The following is a 27,212-nucleotide window of genomic DNA, read 5'->3' as shown; positions in this document are numbered from 1 at the left end:
AGCTCGGAAAGAAGACTTGTGTGAGGAAGTACCAGGAGAGACTGAGTACAGAATGGAAGGTGAGAACAAAGGACGTAAGGGGAGTGGGGAAGGAATGGGATGTAGTTAGGGAAGCAGTGATGGCTTGCTCAAAAGATGCTGGTGGCATGAGAAGCGTGGGAGATGGATAGATTAGAAAGGGTAGTGAGTGGTGGGATGAAGAAGTAAGATTGTTAGTGAAACAGAAGAGAGAGGCATTTGGACGATTTTTGCAGGGAAATAATGCAAATGACTGGGAGATATATAAAACAAAGAGGCAGGAGGTCAAGAGAAAGGTGCAAGAGGCGAAAAAGAGGGCAAATGAGAGTTGGGGTGAGAGAGTATCATAAAATTTCTAAAAGATGTTTTGGATGGAGGTAAATAAAGTGCGTAAGAGAAGAGAACAAATGGGAACTTCAGTGAAGGGGGCTAATCGGGAGGTGATAACAAGTAGTGGTGATGTGAAAAGGATATGGAGTGAGTATTTTAAAGTTTTCTGAATATGTTTGATAATAGAGTGGCAGATATAGGGTGTTCTGGTCGAGGTGGTGTGCAAAGTGAGAGGGTTAGGGAAAATGATTTGGTAAACAGAGAAGAGGTAGTGAAAGCTTTGCGAAAGATGAAAGCCGGCAAGGCAGCGGGTTTGGATGGTATTGCAGTGAAATCTATTAAAGAAAAGGGGGTGACTGTATGGTTGACTAGGTGGTAAGGTTATTTAATGTATGTATGACTCATGGTGAGGTGCCTGAAGACTGGCGGAATGCTTGCATAGTGCCATTGTACAAAGGCAAAGAGGATAAGAGTGAGTGCTCAAATTACAGAGGTATAAGTTTGTTGAGTATTCCTGGGAAATTATATAGGAGGGTACTGATTGAGAGGGTGAAGGCATGTACAGAGCATCAGATTGGGGAAGAGCAGTGTGGTTTCAGAAGTGGTAGAGGATGTGTGGATCAGGTGTTTCCTTTGAAAAAAGTATGTGAAAAATACTTAGAAAAGCAAATGGATTTGTACGTAGCATTTATGGATCTGGAGAAGGCATATGATAGAGTTGATAGAGACGCTCTGTGGAAGGTTTTAAGAATATATGGCGTGGGAGGCAAGTTGTTAGAAGCAGTGAAAAGTTTTTATCGAGGATGTAAGGCATGTGTACGTGTAGGAAGAGAGGAAAGTGATTGGTTCTCAGTGAATGTAGGTTTTCGGCAGAGGTGCGTGATTTCTCCATGGTTGTTTAATTTGTTTATGGATGGGGTTGTTAGGGAGGTGAATGCAAGAGTTTTGGAAAGAGGGGCAAGTATGAAGTCTGTTGTGGATGAGAGAGCTTGGGAAGTGAGTCAGTTGTTGTTCGCTGATGATACAGCGCTGGTGGCTGATTTATGTAAGAAACTGCAGAAGCTGGTGACTGAGTTTGGTAAAGTGTGTGAAAGAAGAAAGTTAAGAGTAAATGTGAATAAGAGCAAGGTTATTAGGTACAGTAGGGTTGATGGTCAAGTCAATTGGGAGGTAAGTTTGAATGGAGAAAAACTAGAGGTAGTAAAGTGTTTTAGATATCTGGGAGTGGATCTGGCAGCGGATGGAACCATTGAAGCGGAAGTGAATCATAGGGTGGGGGAGGAGGCGAAAATTCTGGGAGCCTTGAAGAATGTTTAGAAGTCGAGAACATTATCTCGGAAAGCAAAAATGGGTATGTTTGAAGGAATAGTGGTTCCAGCAATGTTGTATGGTTGCGAGGCGTGGGCTATGGATATAGTTGTGCGCAGGAGGGTGGATGTGCTGGAAATGAGATGTTTGAGGACAATATGTGGTGTGAGGTGGTTTGATCGAGTAAGTAATGTAAGGGTGAGAGAGATGTGTGGAAATAAAAAGAGCGTGGTTGAGAGAGAAGAAGAGGGTGTTTTGAAATGGTTTGGTCACATGGAGAGAATGAGTGAGGAAAGATTGACCAAGAGGATATATGTGTCAGAGGTGGAGGGAACGAGGAGAAGTGGGAGACCAAATTGGAGGTGGAAAGATGGAGTGAAAGGGCTTTTGAGTGATCGGGGCCTAAACATGCAGGAGGGTGAAAGGCGTGCAAGGAATAGAGTGAATTGGAACGATGTAGTATACCGGGGTCGACGTGCTGTCAATGGATTGAACCAGGGCATGTGAAACGTCTGGGGTAAACCATGCAAAGTGTGTGGGGCCTGGATGTGGAAAGGGAGCTGTGGTTTCGGTGCATTATTACATGATAGCTAGAGACTGAGTGTGAACGAATGGGGCCTTTGGTGTCTTTCCTAGCGCTACCTCGCACACATGAGGGGGGGAGGGGGTTGTTATTCCATGTGTGGCGAGGTGGCGATGGGGACAAATAAAGGCAGACAGTATGAATTATGTACATGTGTATGTATGTATATGTCTGTGTGTGTATATATATATGTGTACATTGAGATGTATAGGTATGTATATTTGCGTGTATGGACGTGTATGTATATACATGTGTATGTGGGCGGGTTGGGCCATTCTTTCGTCTGTTTCCTTGCGCTACCTCGCTAACGCGGGAGACAGCGACAAAGCAAAATAAATAATGAATAAAAAAAATATATATATTGGAAAGGATCACACTTTTGCGCGTAATCAAGAAGACAGCATCGCTATCCCCTGCTTCAGCGAGGTAGCGCCAAGATAAAAGACAACAAAGGCCACATTCGTTCACACTCAGTCTCTAGCTGTCATGTGTAATGTGCCGAAACCGCAGCTCCCTTTCCACATCCAGACCCTACAAAACTTTCCATGGTTTACCCCAGACGCTTCACATGCCTTGGTTCAGTCCATTGACAGCACGTCGACCCCGGTATACCACATGGTTCGAATTCACTCTATTCCTTGCACGCCTCTCGCCCTCCTATATGTTCAGGCCCCGATCGCTCAAAATCTTTTTCACTCCATCCTTGCACCTCCAATTCGGTCTCCTACTTCTCCTTGTTCCCTCTGTCTTTGACACATATATCCTCCTTGTCAATCTCTCCTCACTCATTCTCTCCATATGTCCAAACCATTTCAACGCACCCTCTTCTTCTCTCTCAACCACACTCTTTTTAATTCCACACATTTCTCTTACCCTTCCATTATCTACTCAATCAAACCACCTCACACCACATATTGTCCTCAGACTTCTCATTTCCAACACATCCACCCTCCTTACAACCCTATCTATTGCCCATGCCTCGCAACCAAATAGTATTTTCAAAACTACTGTTCTTCAAACACCCATTCTTCACCGCTTCCTGAACCTTCGCCCCCTACCCCACCCTGTGACTCACTACCTCCTCCATGGTTCCATCCGTTGCCAAATCCACTCCCAGATATCTAAAACACTTCCTCCAGTTTTTCTCCATTCAAACTTACCTCCCAGTTAACTTGCCCATAATCCTACTGAACCAAATAACTTTGCTCTTATTCACATTTACTCTCACCTTTCTCCTTTCACACACTTTTACAAACTCAGTCACCAGCTTCTGGAGTTTCTCACTCGTATCAGCCAGTATAGCTGTATCATCGGCGAGCAACAATTTACTCAATTCCCAGACCCTCTCATTTCCTACAGACTGCATACTCGTCCCTCTCTCCAAAACTCTTGCATTTACCTCCCTAACCACCCCATCCATATACAAATCAAACAATTATGGCGACATCACACACCCCTGCCGAAGACCGACCTTCACCAGGAACCAATCACTCTCCTCTCTTCCTACTCGTACACATACCTTACATCCGAAGTAAAGACTTATTATTGCTTTTAGCAGCTCACCTCCCGCACCATATACTCTTAAAACCTTCCACAAACCATCAACCCTTCCATCAACCCTATCATATGCCTTGTCCAGATTAATAAATGCTACATACAAATCCAACTGTTTTTCTAAGAATTGGTGTCATGCGATCATGTGAAAAGTGCTTCCATGGTGCAGGCACGTAACATTGCTCTAAATATATTTCTGGGCATCATCAGGGAAGGTAAGACATGGTGTTGGTAAATATAATCCAGGATTATGTCCATTGTCTTCTCCACTGGTACATGTGTGAAGTAAGACTCTACATCCAGGGAAGTTGTGGTGGCATGTGGTTCTTTATTCCTGAGGATGTCAATAAACTCTTCACTCGACTGTATGGAGTAAGTTGTGGGGATGTATGGTGAGATCAAATGGTTTATCTTCTTGGCTGACCTGTAGGTAGGTGATGGGATCTGGGAGATGATCGGCCGTAGAGGATTTCCTGACTTGTGCGTTCTGACATTTCGGTAGAAATATCCTGGTTCAAAGTCGCCCTTTAGAAGATCGAATCAGATGGCATCTTTCACAGCATTCGTGGCGGCCATAATTAATGAGTTAAAGCGTTTTTTGATCTGATCTGTGTGTGAGGTTTCTTGAAATCTGTTGGCATTTTGTAGGATCTTGCAGTTGGTCTCACATTTCTCTAGGTAATCATTACAGTCCAGGACGACGTAGGTGTTTGACTTGTCTCCACGTCTGACGACGATCATATTATTATTACGAAATCAATGTGTATGATAAGACAAGATGTTTTGTGAGATGTACTGTAACATGGGACTCAAACATGACGCAGGAATGTACCGTGACGTGGGAATTGTACCGTAGTGTACCGTGACGTGGGAAGGTGTACCGCAGTGTACCGTGACGTGGGAAGTGTACCGTAGTGTACAGTGACGTGGGAAGGTGTACCGTAGTGTACCGTGACGTGGGAAGTGTACCATAGTGTACCGTGACGTGGGAAGGTGTACCATAGTGTACCGTGACGTGGGAAGGTGTACCGTAGTGTACCGTGACGTGGGAGGTGTACCATAGTGTACCGTGACGTGGGAGGTGTACCATAGTGTACCGTGACGCGGGAAGGTGCACCGTAGTGTACCGTGACGTGGGAAGGTGTACCATAGTGTACCGTGTCGTGGGAAGGTGTACCGTAGTGTACCGTGACGTGGGAGGTGTACCATAGTGTACCGTGACGTGGAAGTGTACCATAGTGTACCGTGACGTGGGAAGGTGTACCGTAGTGTACCGTGACGTGGGAAGGTGTACCGTAGTGTACCGTGACGTGGGAAGGTGTACCGTAGTGTACCGTGACGTGGGAAGTGTACCGTAGTGTACCGTGACGTGGGAAGGTGTACCGTAGTGTACCGTGACGTGGGAAGGTGTACCGTAGTGTACCGTGACGTGGGAGGTGTACCGTAGTGTACCGTGACGTGGGAAGGTGTACCGTAGTGTACCGTGACGTGGGAAGTGTACCGCAGTGTACCGTGACGTGGGAAGTGTACCGTAGTGTACCGTGACGTGGGAAGTGTACCGTAGTGTACCGTGACGTGGGAAGGTGTACCGTAGTGTACCGTGACGTGGGAAGGTGTACCGTAGTGTACCGTGACGTGGGAAGGTGTACCGTAGTGTACCGTGACGTGGGAAGGTGTACCGTAGTGTACCGTGACGTGGGAAGGTGTACCGTAGTGTACCGCGACGTGGGAAGGTGTACCGTAGTGTACCGTGACGTGGGAAGGTGTACCGTAGTGTACCGTGACGTGGGAAGGTGTACCGTAGTGTACCGTGACGTGGGAGGTGTACCATAGTGTACCGTGACGTGGGAAGGTGTACCGTAGTGTACCGTGACGTGGGAAGGTGTACCGTAGTGTACCGTGACGTGGGAAGGTGTACCACAGTGTACCGCGACGTGGGAAGGTGTACCGTAATGTACCGTGACGTGGGAAGTGTACCGTAGTGTACCGTGACGTGGGAGGTGTACCGTAGTGTACCGTGACGTGGGAAGGTGTACCGTAGTGTACCGTGTCGTGGGAAGGTGTACCATAGTGTACCGTGACGTGGGAAGGTGTACCGTAGTGTACCGTGACGTGGGAGGTGTACCGTAGTGTACCGTGACGTGGGAAGGTGTACCGTAGTGTACCGTGACGTGGGAAGTGTACCGTAGTGTACCGTGACGTGGGAAGTGTACCGTAGTGTACCGTGACGTGGGAAGGTGTACCATAGTGTACCGTGACGTGGGAAGGTGTACCATAGTGTACCGTGACGTGGGAAGGTGTACCGTAGTGTACCGTGACGTGGGAAGGTGTACCACAGTGTACCGTGACGTGGGAAGGTGTACCGTAGTGTACCGTGACGTGGGAAGGTGTACCATAGTGTACCGTGACGTGGGAAGGTGTACCGTAGTGTACCGTGACGTGGGAAGGTGTACCATAGTGTACCGTGACGTACCTGCCCAGTAGGAAGGTGTCTGGCGACGGTCGTATTGTTCATGGTCACCGATGCGAAACAGCTGATCCAGCTTCCCCAACTCGCTGCTGCTGCTCCTCCTGTCAGGGGATAATATGAAACAACTGATCCAACTTGTTCACCGCTGCTGCTACTGCTCCAGCTGCCACAGAAGACTACCACAACCTGGCACCAGAGGAAGGTATCCTGCAGGAGATTACCTGTGGTGGTTGAGGGATGGCCCTGTGGCTGGTGGCTATGGTTCCCTCAGGTAGGACCCGAGAGAGTTATCCTGCAGGAATTTAGCTGTGGTGATGAAGAATTGTCCTGTAGCTGTTAACTAAGGTCCTGGAGGACATTATTCTACAGGAGTTTATCTCTGGTCGTGAGGGAAGACTTTAAGGTTAATAACAAAAGAGGATTATATAAATGACTTTACATAAAGAAAGATTTTCAGTCCAGCAGCGAAGGAGGGAAGATATAGGAGTGTGTTTCAAGGAAGACTGTAATCATCGTTCGTTGATATCAAATGAAAGATTTTAAGGAAAGATAGTGGTAGAAAATTCAAAAGAATGTTCTAATATGCTTTTCGGACAACGAGAAAATGTGAATGGTCGTTTAGTAAGTTTTGAGAATAGTGTTATGTGGCAGAGGAAATGAGTAGCGAACGGCTGGATGACGAACTTATGTTCCAAAGAAACAAAAAAAAATGTTTGTAGATGTGTGAGTGTAAGTAATTAGGTAACGTACAAGAGAAAATGATAGGAGGGCAAGAGGAAGGTGCAGGGGCTGAAAAAGAGGGTCAAAGGGAGTTGGAGTGAGCGAGTGCAGCAAACTTGAGGAAGAAGACGGAAATCTTCTAGTTGGTGAATAATGTGAGAAAAACAAGAGAACAAATGTGAGCATCGGTGGAGGTAAGAACAGAGAGGTTGCATACGGCAGAGATGAGATGAAGATGAGATGGACAGTTGTATGTGTTTGATGACGGGGTGGCAGATAAAGTGCGATGGGATCGGAGAAGTATACGAAGTGAGAGAGTCATGGAAAGTGGCTTGATGAAAAGAGGAGAGAAGATGAAAGCCTTGTGTAAGATAAAATGTGGCAAGGCAGCTAGATTGGATGCGATAGCAACTGAATTTCCTAAAAAAAAAAAAGTGTGTTTTTGAATTATTAGTTAGGAATATCAGTATATCTATAACTGATGGTTAGCTTCCTGAAGACTGTCAATGTGTCTGCATTCGCCAAACTAAGAGAGAGGCAAAAGTAATTGCTCGAATCACAGAGGTATAAGTTTGCTGAATCTTCCTGGTAAGTTGTATGGGAGAGCGGCGACTGAGAGGATTGTGGTGGTAAGCAGAGAGCTTTAAACTGACGAGGAACAATGTGACGTCAGGCGTGGCAGAGAATGTGAGGATAAGACGTTTGTTTTGTGGATGGGTTGGTAAAGGAGGTGAATACAAGGACGTGTGAAGTTTGTCAGTGGGTGTGGGTGGTATGGGAGGTGAGTCAGTTGTTTGCTGATGACACAGCACTAGTGGCAGATTTGAGTAAGGAAGTGCAGAGGCTGCTACCTAAGTTTAGGACAATGTGTAACGAGAGAATTTAGAATGAATGTGAATAAAAGCAAATGAGACAGGTTTTTCGCGTGTGAATTTACATGGAGACAACTTGGAGGAAGTGGGTTGTTTGAGATACATAGAAGCGGGTATTGCAGCGAACGGAACCATGGAGGCTGATATGATCCATAAGATAAGTAAGGACACACTGAGGGAGGTATGGAAAGACAAGTCATTGTCGCTAAGGGCAAATGTGGGTATGTTTGATGGGCCACGACGAAAACGGAAGAGGGCAGATGAGTTGGAAATAAGAGTCTGAGGACAACATGTGGTGTGTAGCGGTTTGATGAAGTAAGAAATGATGATGTAAGAGACAAGTGTGTGTGTTTGTGTGTGTGTGTGTTTCTGTGTGTGTAAGAGGTGTATGTCTGAAAGAGCTGAAGAGGATGTGCTGAAGTGGTTTGAATATATGGAGAGGATGAGTGAGGAGAGGTTATGTGATGCTGAAGATCTGCTTCTCCTCAGGTGTTTCAGCGGAGGGAGGCAGCAGCGGTGGTGGGGGCTGGCCCCGAGGAGTTGATTAAGGTCCCCGTCTGTTAACTGTCTGTTTGTGCCTTGGTCCGACTGCTTGTTCATATCTCAGTGGAGGGAACATGGAAGAGAGGGAAATCAAGAAGACAGAAGATGAAAAAGGAGTATCCGGTGCTTGAACATGCAGGAGGGCGAGGTGTACAAGAGATAGAATAAATCATAGATTTGTGCTATACAGGGGACGATGTGCTGTACATGACTTCAGCCATGTCATATGAAGCGGTCAAGCATGACAGCCAGAGAGTAGAAGTGAGCGAATATGGCCGTTCTTTATCTGTATCTTGCGCTACCTCGCTGACGTGGGTAACGGCAAATAAGTATGCACAATAATAGTAACTACAGGATCTGATCGCATCGCCATATGCGTCCGTGGATACAGGAAATATCATTGTTCTTTGCTTGCGATATTCTACAAACTTACACAAGATTACACGATTATTGAGATGACAAGATACAGAGAAATGTATCCTTTATTGAAATGACAAGATACAGAGAAATGTATCCTTTATTGAAATGACAAGATACAGAGAAATGTATCCTTTATTGAAATGACAAGATACAGAGAAATGTATCCTTTGTCAAAATGGTAAGATACACAGAAATATACCCATTATTACAAACAAATAAGCAGTTTGAAGTTATGTGTCTGTAGGATGATGAGGTAGAACTAGTTACCAGACCAGATGTAAGTCTGTCATCGTTCGCAGACATTATGTTTTGCAGAGTTTCAGATACCTTCCTCACGTATACTTTCACTGTTAACATCATTACTTAAACAATTTCCTACATATAGTAGATCTAATCCTAATATGCAATTTTTTTAAATCTATATATTTCAATCCGGATATATTTCAATCCGGATTTATTTCAATCCGGATGTATTTCAATCCGGATGTATTTCAATCCGGATTTATTTCAATCTGGATATATTTCAATTTCTGTCGGACAGAAGATAATCTATGATAAATCTGGGTCAAGTACAGAAGCGTAAGATGATTGTGTGGTTTAATGTTTTCAAGTAAATTCTCACAGTAGAAACATCAGCTCTGAGAACCCGATGTACAGAGCCATTGTGGCCTCTGTCACCAAGGATTTCAGGATCGGCAAAACTGAATTTTTGTAATTTCGAAAACACATTCGCATTTCACACAGTATCGGTTTCAAGTAAAATCTTTACAGCGAAAGTCCGTAATGTGGACCTTACGCTTAACAACCTGGTCATATAACGTCAGGTGTTGTAGGTACCATATGATCATGTTATGAATGGTTGTAACGTATTATTTCTGGGGTTCAGTGGCAGGACACACGTTCGAATCCTGCTTCGTGAACCTCATGTTTCTCCCAGTAAATATAGATAACATTGTTCTATATTGTGGATACGTTAACAATACACTTACTAAATACGTCACTTCAAGTCCACGTTGATCGTAGATGGTCCTCCAGAGTCAAAATGATATTTTACACATAATTTGACTCATGTCTGTACCTGCTAACTGTTGCAAGTTGACCATAATGTTCTATAAGATTGTGATATCTTCACCTATGACATACAACAAACCAGTGGTCGGTTGCTGTTTGAATTCCTTTGTATTTCCTTTGTATTTCCTTTGTATTCCTTTGAATTCCTTTGTGTTTCCTTAGTACTCCTTTGAATTCCTTTGTATTTCCTTTGTATTCCTTTGAATTCCTTTGTGTTTCCTTTGTATTCCTTTGCATTCCTTTGAATTCCTATGCAATTCCTTTGTATTCCTTTGAATTCCTTTGTATTTCCTTTGTATTCCTTTGAATTCCTTTGTATTACCTTTGTATTCCTTTGTATTCCTTTGAATTCCTTTGCATTTTCTTTGTATTCCTTTGAATTCATTTGTAATTCCTTTGTATTCCTTTGTATTCCTTTGAATTCCTTTGCATTTCCTTTGTATTCCTATGAATTCCTTTATATTTCCTTTGTATTCCTTTGAATGCCTTTGTGTTTCTATTGTACTCCTTTGAATTACTTTGTATTTCCTTTGCATTCCTTTGAATTCCTTTGTGTTTCCTTTGAATTTCCTTTTTATTCCTTTGATTTCCTTTTTCTTCCTTTGAATTCCTTTACATTTCCTTTGTATTCCTTTGAATTACTTTGTATTTCCTTTGTATTCCTTTGAATTACTTTGTATTTCCTTTGTATTTCTTTGAATTCCTTTGTATTTCCTTTATATTCCATTGAATTCCTTTGTATTTCCTTTGTATTCCTTTGACTTCCTTTGCATTTCCTTTGTGTTCCTTTGAATTCCTTTGTATTTCCTTTGTATTCCTTTGAATTCCTTTGTGTTTACTTTGAATTTCCTTTTTATTCCTTTGATTTCCTTTTTCTTCCTTTGAATTCCTTTGCATTCCTTTGTATTCCTTTGTATTTCCTTTGTATTCCTTTGCATTCTTCTGAATTCCTTTGCATTTCCTTTGTATTCCTTTGAATTTCTTTGCATTTCCTTTGTATTCCTATGAATTCCCTTGTATTCCTTTGTATTCCTTTGACTTCCTTTGCATTTCCTTTGTGTTCCTTTGAATTCCTTTGTATTTTCTTTGTATTCCTTTGAATTCCTTTGCATTTCCTTTGCATTCCTTTGACTTCCTTTGCATTTCCTTTGTGTTCCTTTGAATTCCTTTGTATTTCCTTTGCATTCCTTTGAATTCCTTTGTATTTCCATTGTTCTCCGTTGAATTACTTTGTATTTCCTTTGTATTCCTTTGAATTCCTTTGTATTTCCTTTGCATTCCTTTGAATTCCTTTGTATTTCCTGTGCATTCCTTTGAATTCCTTTGTATTTCCTTTGCATTCCTTTGAATTCCTTTGTATTTCCTTTGCATTCCTTTGAATTCCTTTGTATTTCCTTTGTATTCCTTTGAATTCCTTTGTATTTCCTTTGCATTCCTTTGAATTCCTTTGTATTTCCTGTGCATTCCTTTGAATTCCTTTGTATTTCCTTTGCATTCCTTTGAATTCCTTTGTATTTCCTTTGCATTCCTTTGAATTCCTTTGTATTTCCTTTGTATTCCTTTGAATTCCTTTGTATTTCCTTTGCATTCCTTTGAATTCCTTTGTATTTCCTTTGCATTCCTTTGAATTCCTTTGTATTTCCTTTGTATTCCTTTGAATTCCTTTGTATTTCCTTTGCATTCCTTTGAATTCCTTTGTATTTCCTTTGTATTCCTTTGAATTCCTTTGTATTTCCTTTGTATTCCTTTGAATTCCTTTGTATTTCCTTTGCATTCCTTTGAATTCCTTTGTATTTCCTTTGCATTCCTTTGAATTCCTTTGTATTTCCTTTGCATTCCTTTGAATTCCTTTGTATTTCCTTTGTATTCCTTTGAATTCCTTTGTATTTCCTTTGCATTCCTTTGAATTCCTTTGTATTTCCATTGTTCACCGTTAATTACTTTGTATTTCCTTTGTATTCCTTTGAATTCCTTTGTATTTCCTTTGCATTCCTTTGAATTCCTTTGTATTCCTTTGTATTCCTTTGAATTCCTTTGTATTTCCTTTGCATTCCTTTGAATTCCTTTGTATTTCCTTTGCATTCCTTTGAATTCCTTTGTATTTCCATTGTTCTCCGTTGAATTACTTTGTATTTCCTTTGCATTTCCTTTGTATGCCTTGGAATTCCTTTCTGTTTCATTTGTATTCCATGGAATTTCTTTGTATTTCCTTTGTATTCCTTTGAATTCCTTTCCATTTCCTTTGTATTCCTTGGAATTCCTTTCTGTTTCATTTGTATTCCATGGAATTTCTTTGTATTTCCTTTGTATTCCTTTTAATTCCTTTGTATTTCCATTGTTCTCCATTGAATTACTTTGTATTTCCTTTGAATTCCTTTTTTATTCCTTTGATTTCCTTCTTATTCCTTTGAATTCCTTTGTATTCCATTGTATTTCCTTTGTATTCTTTTGTATTCCTCTGTATTTCCTTTATATTCCTTTGAATTACTTTGTATTTTCTTTGAATTTCTTTTGTATTCCTTTACATTCCTTTGTATTTCCTTTCAATTTCCTTTGTATTCCTTTGAATTCCTTATTCCTTTATATTTCCTTTTAATTTCCCTTGAATTCTTCTATATTTCCTTCTCATTTCCCTTGAATTCCTTTGTATTTCCTTTTAATTTCCTTTGTATTCCTTTGATTTTCTTTGCATTCCTTTGAATTCGTTTGTATTCCTTTGAATTTCTTTGTATTTCCTTTGTATTCCTTTGAATTACTTTGTATTTCTTTTGAATTTCCTTTGTCTATTTTTTTCTTTGTATTTCTTTTATATTCCTTTGAATTCCTTTCTATTTCCTCTCCATTCCTATGAATTCCTTTATATTTCCTTTGTATTCCTTTCAATTCTTTTGCATTCCTTTGAATTTCTTTGTATTCCTTTGTACTTCCTTTGTATTCCTTTGACTTACTTTGCATTTCCTTTGTATTCCTTTGAATTCCTTTGTATATCCTTTATAGTCCTTTGTATGTCCTTTGTATTCTTTTGATTTTCAACGTGAGATGAAGGGTATTCCAGTACATAGTAATTCCCTATTAGGGGCGATCATGGCCTAGCGGTAGCGCTCCCGCCTGTTGCACAGGGGTCCCGGGTTCGATCCTGGCTGTTGGAGGTTTGTATGTTATATATATATATATATATATCATCAATAAGATGACCTTGATTATGGCCTCAGTTGGTCTTGCCGTCTCAGTTTACATTTAAGATAGATATATACAAATTATCTATCATGTATCTCAGTATGGTGACTTACGCCACACTCCCGGCCATCTCCTCACACTACCAAGTCTGTCAGCGAATATCGGCAGCTCAACGTTTCATGGTCACACCGGGTTTTCACGGATCAGTAAATCATTACCTCGTCCGCTGGACTTTAATGAAACTCCAGTTCTAATCTTAACCTACGTTCTCCTGCTGGCCAGTGTAATTATATTACACTATGGTAAGCGAACTTTTCAAATACCGGAATTGATTGCATTCTGATGGCGTTCGGATTTGCTTGGTACCATTCTAATGGTGCTGGAGATGGTTGGTACCATTCTAATGGTGCTGGAGATGGTTGTTACCATTCTAATGGTGCTGGAGATGGTTGTTACCATTCTGATGGTGCTGGAGATGGTTGGTACCATTCTAATGGTGCTGGGATGGTTGTTACCATTCTAATGGTGCTGGAGATGGTTGTTACCATTCTAATGGTGCTGGAGATGGTTGTTACCATTCTGATGGTGCTGGAGATGGTTGTTACCATTCTGATGGTGCTGGAGATGGTTGGTACCATTCTAATGGTGCTGGAGATGGTTGTTACCATTCTAATGGTGCTGGAGATGGTTGTTACCATTCTGATGGTGCTGGAGATGGTTGGTACCATTCTAATGGTGCTGGGATGGTTGTTACCATTCTAATGGTGCTGGAGATGGTTGTTACCATTCTAATGGTGCTGGAGATGGTTGTTACCATTCTGATGGTGCTGGAGATGGTTGGTACCATTCTAATGGTGCTGGGATGGTTGGTACCATTCTAATGGTGCTGGGGATGGTTGGTACCATTCTAATGGTGCTGGAGATGGTTGGTACCATTCTAATGGTGCTGGGGATGGTTTGTACCATTCTAATGGTGCTGGAGATGGTTGTTATCATTCTAATGGTGCTAGGGATGGTTGTTACCATTCTAATGGTGCTGGAGATGGTTGTTACCATTCTGATGGTGCTGGAGATGGTTGGTACCATTCTAATGGTGCTGGGGATGGTTGGTACCATTCTAATGGTGCTGGAGATGGTTGGTACCATTCTAATGGTGCTGGAGATGGTTGGTACCATTCTAATGGTGCTGGAGATGGTTGGTACCATTATAATGGTGCTGGAGATGGTTGTTACCATTCTAATGGTGCTGGAGATGGTTGTTACCATTCTGATGGTGCTGGAGATGGTTGTTGCCATTCTAATGGTGCTGGGGATGGTTGGTACCATTCTAATGGTGCTGGAGATGGTTGGTACCATTCTAATGGTGCTGGAGATGGTTGGTACCATTCTAATGGTGCTGGAGATGGTTGGTACCATTCTAATGGTGCTGGAGATGGTTGGTACCATTCTAATGGTGCTGGAGATGGTTGGTACCAGTCTAATGGTGCTGGGGATGGTTGGTACCATTCTAATGGTGGTAAGGATGGTTGTTACCATTCTAATGGTGCTGGGGATGGTTGGTACCATTCTAATGGTGCTGGATATGGTTGGTACCATTCTAATGGTGCTGGGGATGGTTGGTACCATTCTAATGGATGTCCTATGGAGATGGTTGGTACCATTCTAATGGTGCTGGGGATGGTTGGTACCATTCTAATGGTGCTGGGGATGATTGGTACCATTCTAATGGTGCTGGAGATGGTTGGTACCATTCTAATGGTGCTGGGGATGGTTGGTACCATTCTAATGGTGCTGGGGATGGTTGGTACCATTCTAATGGTGCTGGAGATGGTTGGTACCATTCTAATGGTGCTGGAGATGGTTGGTACCATTCTAATGGTGCTGGGGATGGTTGGTACCATTCTAATGGTGCTGGGATGGTTGTTACCATTCTAATGGTGCTGGAGATGGTTGTTACCATTCTAATGGTGCTTTGAATGGTTGGTACCATTCTAATGGTGCTGGGATGGTTGGTACCATTCTAATGGTGCTGGGGATGGTTGGTACCATTCTAATGGTGCTGGGGATGGTTGGTACCATTCTAATGGTGCTGGAGATGGTTGGTACCATTCTAATGGTGCTGGGATGGTTGGTACCATTCTAATGGTGCTAGGGATGGTTGGTACCATTCTAATGGTGCTGGGGATGGTTGGTACCATTCTAATGGTGCTGGGGATGGTTGGTACCATTCTAATGGTGCTGGGATGGTTGGTACCATTCTAATGGTGCTGGAGATGGTTGTTACCATTCTAATGGTGCTGGGATGGTTGGTACCATTCTAATGGTGCTGGGGATGGTTGGTACCATTCTAATGGTGCTTGGGATGGTTGGTACCATTCTAATGGTGCTAGGGATGGTTGGTACCATTCTAATGGTGCTGGAGATGGTTGTTACCATTCTAATGGTGCTGGAGATGGTTGGTACCATTCTAATGGTGCTAGGGATTGTTGGTACCATTCTAATGGTGCTGGGATGGTTGGTACCATTCTAATGGTGCTGGGGATGGTTTGGTACCATTCTAATGGTGCTGGGGATGGTTGGTACCATTCTAATGGTGCTGGGATGGTTGGTACCATTCTAATGGTGCTGGGATGGTTGGTACCATTCTAATGGTGCTGGGATGGTTGGTACCATTCTAATGGTTGCTGGAGATGGTTTGGTACCATTCTAATGGTGCTGGGGATGGTTGGTACCATTCTAATGGTGCTGGGATGGTTGGTACCATTCTAATGGTGCTAGGGATGGTTGGTACCATTCTAATGGTGCTGGAGATGGTTGTACCATTCTAATGGTGCTGGGATGGCTGGTACCATTCTAATGGTGCTTGGGATGGTTGTTACCATTCTAATGGTGCTGGGATAGTTGGTACCATTCTAATGGTGCTGGAGATGGTTGGTACCATTCTAATGGTGCTGGGGATGGTTGGTACCATTCTAATGGTGCTGGGATGGTTGGTACCATTCTAATGGTGCTGGGGATGGTTGGTACCATTCTAATGGTGCTGGGGATGGTTGGTACCATTCTAATGGTGCTGGGGATGGTTGGTACCATTCTAATGGTGCTGGGGATGGTTTGTACCATTCTAATGGTGCTGGGATGGTTGGTACCATTCTAATGGTGCTGGGGATGGTTGGTACCATTCTAATGGTGCTGGGGATGGTTGGTACCATTCTAATGGTGCTGGGATGGTTGGTACCATTCTAATGGTGCTGGGATGGTTTGTACCATTCTAATGGTGCTGGGATGGTTGGTACCATTCTAATGGTGCTAGGGATGGTTGGTACCATTCTAATGGTGCTTTGGATGGTTGGTGCCATTCTAATGGTGCTATGGAATGTTGGAACCATTCTAATGATGCTAGGGTGGTTTGTACCATTCTAATGGTATTGGGAATGGTTGGTACCATTCTAATGGTGCTGGGGATGGTTGGTACCATTCTAATGGTATTGGGAATAGTTGGTACCATTCTAATGGTGCTGGTGATTGTTTGTACCATTCTAATGGTGCTGGGGTTGGCTGATACCATTCTAGTGGTGCTGGGGATGGCTGATACCATTCTAATGGTGCTGGGGTTGGCTGGTACCATTCTAATGGTGCTGGGGATGGTTTGTACCATTCTAATGGTGCTGGGGATGGTTTGTACCATTCTAATGGTGCTGGGGTTGCGTGATACCATTTTGCTCGTGCTGTGGTTGGCTGGTACCATTCTAATGGTGCTGGGGATGGCTGGTACCATTCTAATGGTGCTGGGGTTGGCTGGTACCATTATAATGGTGCTGGAGATGGTTGGTACCATTCTAATGGTGCTGGAGATGGTTGGTACCCTTCTAATGGTGCTGGAGATGGTTGGTACCATTCTAATGGTGCTGGAGATGGTTGGTACCATTCTAATGGTGCTGGAGATGGTTGATACCATTCTAGATGGTTGATACCATTCTGATGGTGCTGGAGATGGTTGGTACCATTCTAATGGTGCTGGAGATGGTTGGTACCATTCTGATGGTGCTGGAGATGGTTGGTACCATTCTGATGGTGCTGGAGATGGTTGGTACCATTCTAATGGTGCTGGAGATGGTTGGTACCATTCTGATGGTGCTGGGGATGGTTGGTACCATTCTGATGGTGCTGGAGATGGTTGGTACCATTCTAATGGTGCTGGAGATGGTTGGTACCATTCTAATGGTGCTGGAGATGGTTGGTACCATTCTGATGGTGCTGGGGATGGTTGGTACCACTGTGATGATACTGGAGATGGTTGGTACCACTGTGATGATACTGGGGATGGTTGGTACCACTGTGATGATACTGGAGATGGTTGGTACCATTCTAATGATGCTGGGGTTGGTTGGTACCATTCTGATGGTGCTGTAGTTAACTGGTGCACAAGATGATGATCAGACCTCCTACCAGCTGCCATTCTCAGCACATTCACATCTAAAAGTCTCTCTTTTATACTCCTATCAATCAATATGTAATCCAGTAGTGCCTGCTGGCCAGCTCTCCTACTCACATACGTATACTTGTGTATATCTTTATTCAAACCAGGTATTCCCAATTACCACACAAATCAACATATAAATCTACAAGCTCTTCACCATTTCCATTTACAACACTGAACACCCCATGTATACCAATTATTCCCTCAACTGCCACATTACTCACCTTTGCATTCAAATCACCCATCACTATAACCCGGTCTTGTGCATCAAAACCACTAACACACTCATTCACCTGCTCCCAAAACACTTGCCTCTCATGATCTTTCTTCTCATGCCCAGGTGCATATTCACCAATAATCACCCATCTCTCTCCATCCACTTTCAGTTTTACCAATATTAATCTAGAATTTACTTTCTTACACTGTCTCACTCCTAACTAGCTGAATTGACTGTGGACCGAGTGCCACAACTAGGATTCGAACCTATGCGCTCGACCCTTGTATACGTCATGGTCGGGAACGTTAACCATCACATAACGATGGTTCATACACAAACTGTCCATACGATCACCACGTCTTCCTCTCACATCTTACTCCTCTACAAGACAATGCATTTACACCCAACTACCGCTCGAGGCACCATCTTGGTACAGCTGGAGTCACCATCTTGGTACAGCTGGTGTCACCATCTTGGTACAGCTGGAGTCACCATCTTGGTACAGCTGGAGTCACCATCTTGGTACAGCTGGAGTCACCATCTTGGTACAGCTGGTGTCACCATCTTGGTACAGCTGGAGTCACCATCTTGGTACAGCTGGTGTCACCATCTTGGTACAGCTGGAATCACCATCTTGGTACAGCTGGAGTCACCATCTTGGTACAGCTGGTGTCACCATCTTGGTACAGCTGGAGTCACCATCTTGGTACAGCTGGAGTCACCATCTTGGTACAGCTGGTGTCACCATCTTGGTACAGCTGGTGTCACCATCTTGGTACAGCTGGAGTCACCATCTAGGTACAGCTGGAGTCACCATCTTGGTACAGCTGGAGTCACCATCTTGGTACAGCTGGAGTCACCATCTTGGTACAGCCGGAGTCACCATCTTGGTACAGCTGGAGTCACCATCTTGGTACAGCTGGTGTCACCATCTTGGTACAGCTGGAGTCACCATCTTGGTACAGCTGGAGTCATCATCTTGGTACAGCTGGAGTCACCATCTTGGTACAGCTGGTGTCACCATCTTGGTACAGCTGGAGTCACCATCTTGGTACAGCTGGAGTCACCATCTTGGTACAGCTGGAGTCACCATCTTGGTACAGCTGGAGTCATCATCTTGGTACAGCTGGAGTCACCATCTTGGTACAGCTGGAGTCACCATCTTGGTACAGCTGGAGTCATCATCTTGGTACAGCTGGAGTCATCATCTTGGTACAGCTGGAGTCACCATCTTGGTACAGCTGGTGTCACCATCTTGGTACAGCTGGAGTCACCATCTTGGTACAGCTGGAGTCACCATCTTGGTACAGCTGGAGTCACCATCTTGGTACAGCTGGTGTCATCATCTTGGTACAGCTGGAGTCACCATCTTGGTACAGCTGGAGTCACCATCTTGGTACAACTGGAGTCACCATCTCAATAAAAGCAGTAAGGGACGACCCTACTCCCTAGGGTGGACTTACCTACCCTTCTATATACTGTGAAGATCTTCAAGAATGAATATGGTACGGATAGATAAGAGCCACAGGATAGATAAGAGCCACAAGAGAGATAAGAGCCACAAGAGAGATAAGAGCCACAAGATAGACAAGAGCCACAAGATAGATAAGAGCCACAAGAGAGATAAGAGCCACAAGAGAGATAAGAGCCACAAGATAGACAAGAGCCACAAGAGAGATAAGAGCCACAAGAGAGATAAGAGCCACAAGATAGACAAGAGCCACAAGATAGATAAGAGCCACAAGAGAGATAAGAGCCACAAGATAGACAAGAGCCACAAGATAGATAAGAGCCACAAGAGAGATAAGAGCCACAAGATAGACAAGGGCCACAAGATAGACAAGAGCCACAAGATAGATAAGAACTTAGTATGTTTTCCTGTGGTGAGGAGTGGTGTGTGGTGGTGGGTAATGACATTGATGTGTGATCAAGGTGAGGGTTGAGCCGGGAGCTCCTCACGTGATGATGGAAGTCTGCGACGGTCTGGTGGAGAACCAGTGGTCTGAGGACGGTGAGGGTGGAGAAAGTTGAGACATTAACCTTTGACGGGATGGTCGAGGGAGGAGAGGATCTGGGACACTACAGGACGAAGTTTAGGTGATACTGAGGCAGTCTCAGACGTAGGAGAGGATCTGGGACACTACAGGACGAAGTTTAGGTGATACTGAGGCAGTCTCAGACGTAGGAGAGAATCTGGGACACTACAGGACGAAGTTTAGGTGATACTGAGGCAGTCTGAGACGGAGAAGAGGATCTGGGACACTACAGGACGAAGTGTGGGTGATACTGAGGCAGTCTGAGACGGAAGAGAGGATCTGGGACACTACAGGACGAACTGTGGGTGATACTGAGGCAGTCTGAGACGGAAGAGAGGATCTGGGACACTACAGGACGAAGTGTGGGTGATACTGAGGCAGCGTGAGACGGTATCATTAGATACGGACGGAGGGGGACGTGTAGTCGCAACATGCTGGACTGAAGGTTCATGAAAGCAGGTGGAGAGGAAAATGGAGAGTTTAAAAAAGGCTGCGTCTACCAGATGATACAGAGGAATGGATGACAAGAGAGAACAAAATATGAAACTCTCAACACAAGAACTAAAAAGAGAATATATATATATATATATATATATATATATATATATATATATATACATATATATATATATATATATATATATATATGTATATATATATATATATATATATCCCTGGGGATAGGGGAGAAAGAATACTTCCCACGTGTTCCCTGCGTGTCGTAGTAGGCGACTAAAAGGGGAGGGAGCGGGGGGCTGGAAATCCTCCCCACTCATTATTTTTTTTTTTTAATTTTCCAAAAGAAGGAACAGAGAAGGGGGCCAGGTGAGGATATTCCCTCAAAGGCCCAGTTCTCTGTTCTTGGCGCTGCCTCGCTAACGCAGGAAACGGCGAATAGTTTGAAATTTATATATATATATATATATATATATATATATATATATATATATATATATATATATATATATATTCTTTTTTTTTTTTTTTTTCATACTATTCGCCATTTCCCGCGTTTGCGAGGTAGCGTTAAGAACAGAGGACTGGGCCTTAGAGGGAAAATCCTCACCTGGCCCCCTTCTCTGTTCCTTCTTTTGGAAAATTAAAAAAAAAAAATGAGAGGGGAGGATTTCCAGCCACCCACTCCCTCCCCTTTTAGTCGCCTTCTACGACACGCAGGGAATACGTGGGAAGTATTCTTTCTCCCCTATCCCCAGGGATATATTTCATTTGTTTATTTTGCTTTGTCGCTGTCTCCCGAGTTTGGGAGGTAGCGCAAGGAAACAGACGAAAGAAATGGCCCAACCCACCCACATACACATGTATATACATACACGTCCACACACGCAAATATACATACCCATACATCTCAATGTACACATATATATACACGCACACACACATACATATATACACATGCACACAATTCACACTGTCTACCTTTATTCATTCCCATCGCCACCTCGCCACACACTGAATAACATTCCTCTCCCCCCTCATGTGTGCGAGGTAGCGCTAGGAAAAGACAACAAAGGCCCCATTCGTTCACACTCACTCTCTAGCTGTCATGCAATAATACCCGAAACCACAGCTCCCTTTCCACATCCAGGCCCAACACAACTTTCCATGGTTTACCCCAGACGCTTCACATGCCCTGATTCAATCCATTGACAGCACGTCGACCCCGGTATACCAAATCGATCCAATTCTCTCTATTCCTTGCCCGCCTTTCACCCTCTTGCATGTTCAGGCCTCGATCACTCAAAATCTTTTTCACTCCATCTTTCCACCTCCAATTTGGTCTCCCACTTCTCCTCGTTCCCTCCACCTCCGACACATATATCCTCTTGGTCAATCTTTCCTCACTCATTCTCTCCATTTGCCCAAACCATTTCAAAACACCCTCTTCTGCGCTCTCAACCACGCTCTTTTTATTTCCACACACCTCTCTTACCCTTACGTTACTTACTCGATCAAACCACCTCACACCACACATTGTCCTCAAACATCTCATTTCCAGCACATCCATCCTCCTGCGCACAGCTCTATCCATAGCCCACGCCTCGCAACCATACAACATTTTTGGAACCACTATTCCTTCAAACATAACCATTTTTGCTTTCCGAGATAATGTTCTCGACTTCCACACATTCTTCAAGGCTCCCAGGATTTTCGCCCCCTCCCCCACCCTATGATCCACTTCCGCTTCCATGGTTCCATCCGCTGCCAGATCCACTCCCAGATATCTAAAACACTTTACTTACTCCAGTTTTTCTCCATTCAAACTTACCTCCCAGCTGACTTGACCCTCAACCCTACTGTACCTAATAACCTTGCTCTTATTCACATTTACTCTTAACTTTCTTCTTTCACACACTTTACCAAACTCAGTCACCAGCTTCTGCAGTTTCTCACATGAATCAGCCACCAGCGCTGTATCATCAGCGAACAACAACTGACTCACTTCCAAGCTCTCTCATCCACAACAGACTTCATACTTGCCCCACTTTCCAAAACTCTTGCATTCACCTCCCTAACAACTCCATCAATAAACATATATATATATATATATATATATATATATATATATATATATATATATATATATATATATATATATATATATATATATATATATATATATATATATATATATATATATATATATATATATATATATATATATATATATATATATATATATATATATATATATATATATATATATATATATATATATATATATATATATATATATATATATATATATATATATATATATATATATATATATATATATATATATATATATATATATATATATATATATATATATATATATATATATATATATATATATATATATATATATATATATATATATATACATATATATATATATATATATTTATATATATATATATATATATATATATATATATATATATGTATATATATATATATATATATATGTATATATATATATATATATATATATATATATATATATATATATATATATATATATGTATATATATATATACATATATATATATATATATATATATATACATATATATATATATATATATATATATATATATATATATATATATATATATATATATATATATATATATATATATATATTCTTAAAACTTATACCTCTGTAATTTGAGCACTCACTCTTATCCCCTTTGCGTTTGTACAATGGCACTATGCATGCATTCCGCCAATCCTCAGGCACCTCACCATGAGTCATACATACATTAAATAACCTTACCAACCAGTCAATAATACAGTCACCCCCTTTTTTAATAAATTACACTGCAATACCATCCAAACCTGCTGCCTTGCCGGCTTTCATCTTCCGCAAAGCTTTTACTACCTCTTCTCTGTTTACCAAATCATTTTCCCTAACCCTCTCAATTTGCACATCACCTCGACCAAAACACCCTATATCTGCCACTCTATCATCAAACACATTCAACAAACCTTCAAAATACTCACTCCATCCTTTTCTCACATCACCACTACTTGTTATCCCCTCCCCATTTGCGCCCTTCACTGAAGTTCCCATTTGCTCCCTTGTCTTACGCACTTTATTTACCTCCTTCCAGAACATCTTTGGTAAATTATATGGGAGGGTATTGATTGAGAGGGTGAAGGCATATACAGAGCATCAGATTGGGGAAGAGCAGTGTGGTTTCAGAAGTGGTAGAGGATGTGTGGATCAGGTGTTTGCTTTGAAGAATGTATGTGAGAAGTACTTAGAAAAGCAAATGGATTTGTATGTAGCATTTATGGATCTGGAGAAGGCATATGATAGAGTTGATAGAGATGCTCTGTGGAAGGTATTAAGAATATATGGTGTGGGAAGCAAGCTGGTAGAAGCAGTGAAAAGTTTTTATCGAGGATGTAAGGCATGTGTACGTGTAGTAAGAGAGGAAAGTGACTGGTTCTCAGTGAATGTAGGTTTGCGGCAGGGGTGTGTGACGTCTCCATGGTTGTTTAATTTGTTTATGGATAATGTTGTTAGGGAGGTGAATGCAAGAGTTTTGGAAAGAGGGGCAAGTATGAAGTCTGTTGGGGATGAGAGAGCTTGGGAAATGAGTCAGTTGTTGTTCACTGATGATACAGCGCTGGTGGCTGATTCATGTGAGAAACTGCAGAAGCTGGTGACTGAGTTTGGTAAAGAGTGTGAAAGAAGAAAGTTAAGAGTAAATGTGAATAAGAGCAAGGTAATTAGGTACAGTAGGGTTGAGGGTCAAGTCAATTGGGAGGTAAGTTTGAATGCGAGAAAAACTGGAGGAAGTAAAGTGTTTTAGATAACTGGGAGTGGATCTGGCAGCGGATGGAACCATGGAAGCGGAAGTGGGTCATAGGGTGGGGGAGGGGGCGAAAATCCTGGGAGCCTTGAAGAATGTGTGGAAGTCGAGAACATTATCTTGGAAAGCAAAAATGGGTATGTTTGAAGGAATAGTGGTTCCAACAATGTTGTATGGTTGCGAGGCGTGGGCTATGGATAGAGTTGTGCGCAGGAGGATGGATGTGCTGGAAATGAGATGTTTGAGGACAATGTGTGGTGTGAGGTGGTTTGATCGAGTAAGTAACGTAAGGGTAAGAGAGATGTGTGGAAATAAAAAGAGCGTGGTTGAGAGAGCAGAAGAGGGTGTTTTGAAATGGTTTGGGCACAAGGAGCGAATGAATGAGGAAAATTGACCAAGAGGATATATGTGTCGGAGGTGGAGGGAACGAGGAGAAGTGGGAGACCAAATTGGAGGTGGAAAGATGGAGTGAAAAAGATTTTGTGTGATCGGGGCCTGAACATGCAGGAGGGTGAAAGGAGGGCAAGGAATAGAGTGAATTGGATCGATGTGGTATACCGGGGTTGACGTGCTGTCAGTGGATTGAATCAGGGCATGTGAAGCGTCTGGGGTAAACCATGGAAAGCTGTGTAGGTATGTATATTTGCGTGTGTGGATGCATGTATATACATGTGTATGTGGGTGGGTTGGGCCATTTCTTTCGTCTGTTTCCTTGCGCTACCTCGCAAACGCGGGAGACAGCGACAAAGCAAAAAAAATAAAAAAAAGTATTCTTATTATCATTTATTATACTTTCTCGCTGTCTCCCGCATTAGCGAAGTAGCGCAAGGAAACAGACGAAAGAATGGCCCAACCTACCCATATACATACCAACCCTTGACTTTATTCACAAAACATCCCCAAACCAATCTGCCCCTTTACCCTTAAGCTTCGTTTCATTCGAAGCAAAACATCCAAGTTCCTTTCCTCAAACATACTACCTATCTCTCCTTTTTTCTCATCTTGGTTACATCCACACACATTTAGACACCCCAATCTGAGCCTTCGAGGAGGATGAGCACTCCCCGCGTGACTCCTTCTTCTGTGGTTTGGGAATGTCTTGGGGTAAAGTCAGGGGTTAGTGAGAGGACAAGAGCAAGGGAAGGAGTAGCACTACTCCTGAAACAGGAGCTGTGGGAGTATGTGACAGAATGTAAGAAAGTAAACTCTAGATTGATATGGGTAAAACTGAAAGTTGGAGAGAGATGGGTGATTATTGGTGCATATGCACCTGGGCATGAGAAGAAAGATCATGAGAGGCAAATGTTTTGGGAGCAGCTGAGTGAGTGTGTTAGTAGTTTTGATGCAGATGACCGGGTTATAGTGATGGGTGATTTGAATGCAAAGGTGAGTAATGTGGCAGTTCAGGGAATAATTGGCGTACATGGGGTGTTCAGTGTTGTAAATGGTAATGGTGAAGAGCTTGTAGATTTATGTGCTGAAAAAGGACTGGTGATTGGGAATACCTGGTTTAAAAAAAGAGATATCCATAAGTATACGTATATAAGTAGGAGAGATGGTCAGAGAGCGTTATTGGATTACGTGTTAATTGATAGGCGCGAAAAAGAAAGACTTTTGGATGGTAATGAGCTGAAAGGTGCAACTGGAGGAATGTCTGATCATTGTCTTGTGGAGGCGAAGGTGAGGATTTGTAGAAGTTTTCAGAAAAGAAGAGAGAATGTTGGGGTGAAGAGAGTGATGAGAGTAAGTGAGATTGGGAAGGAGACTTCTGTGAGGAAGTACCAGGAGAGACTGAGTACAGAATGAAAAAAGGTGAGAACAAAGGAGGTAAGGGGAGTGGGGGAGGAATGGGATGTATTTAGGGAAGTAGCGATGTCTTGTGTAAAAGATGTTTGTGGAATGAGAAGCGTAGGAAGTGGGTTGATTAGAAAAGGTACTGAGTGGTGTGATGAAGAAGTAAGATTATTAGCGAAAGAGAAGAGAGAGGCATTTGGACGATTGTTGCAGGGAAATAATGCAAATGACTAGGAGATGTATAAAGGAAAGAGGCAGGAGGTCAAGAGAAAGGTGCGAGAGGCGAAAAAGAGGGCAAATGAGAGTTGGGGTAAGAAAGTATCATTAGATCTTAGGGAGAATAAAAAGATGTTTTGGAAGGAGGTAAATAAAGTGCGTAAGACATGGGAACAAATGGGAACCTCAGTGAAGGGGGCTAATGGGGAGGTGATAAGAAGTAGTGGTGATGTAATAAGGGAATAGAGTGAGTATATTGAAGGTTTGTTGAATGTGTTTGATGTTAAAGTGGCAGATATAGGGTGTTTTGGTCGAGGTGGTGTGCAAAGTGAGAGGGTTAGGGAAAATGATTTGGTAAACAGAGAAGAGGGAGTAAAACCTTTGCGGAAGACGAAAGCCGGCAAGGCAGCAGGTTTGGATGGTATTGCAGTGGAATTTATTAAAAAATGGGGTGACTGTATTGTTGACTGGTTGTTAAGGTTATCTAATATACGTATGACTCATGGTGAGGTGCCTATGGATTGGTGGAATGCTTGCATATTGCCATTGTACAAAGGCAAAGGGGATAAGAGTGAGTGCTCAAATTACACAGGTATAAGTTTGTTGAGTATTCCTGGGAAATCATATGGGAGGGTATTGATTGAGATGGTGAAGGCATGTACAGAGCATCAGATTGGAGAAGAGTAGTGTGGTTTCAGAAGCGGTAGAGGATGTGTGGATCAGGAGTTTCCTTTGAAAAATGAATGTGAGAAATACTTAGAAAAGCAAATGGATTTGCATGTAGCATATTTGGATCTGGACAAGGCATATGATAAAGTTGATAGAGATGCTAAGTGGAAAGTATTAAGAATATATGGTGTGGGAGGCAAGTTGCTAGAAGCAGTGAAAAGTTTTCATCGAGGATGTAATGTATGTGTACGTGTAGGAAGAGAGGAAAGTGATTGGTTCTCAGTGAATTTTGGTTTGCGGGAGGAATGCGTGATGTTCCCATGGTTGATTAATTTGTTTATGGATGGGGTTGTTAGGGAGGTGAATGCAAGAGTTTTGGAGAGAGGGGCAAGTGTGCAGTCTGTTGTGGATA

The 27,212-nt window shown here is 42.5% G+C and overlaps 1 protein-coding gene across 2 annotated transcripts in view; it reads right to left on the bottom strand.

The window, feature by feature from the left end:
* Nucleotides 1–27,212, bottom strand: part of LOC139763604 (glycine receptor subunit alpha-3-like) — a 221,190-nt gene that overhangs the window by 188,129 nt on the left and 5,849 nt on the right. Inside the window, exon 2 of one of the 2 annotated variants that reach the window (XM_071689813.1) lies at nucleotides 6,267–6,364. In XM_071689813.1, the coding sequence (XP_071545914.1) occupies nucleotides 6,267–6,364 (98 nt within the window). The remainder of the gene's footprint in view (nucleotides 1–6,266; nucleotides 6,365–27,212) is intronic. The other variant, XM_071689814.1, reaches the window with a different exon arrangement.

Source organism: Panulirus ornatus, chromosome 47 (assembly GCF_036320965.1).
Source record: "Panulirus ornatus isolate Po-2019 chromosome 47, ASM3632096v1, whole genome shotgun sequence".
NCBI classification, from domain to species: domain Eukaryota; kingdom Metazoa; phylum Arthropoda; class Malacostraca; order Decapoda; family Palinuridae; genus Panulirus; species Panulirus ornatus.
Note: the sequence above shows the minus strand (reverse complement) of the source record. Positions and strands in the feature narration are given on the sequence as shown.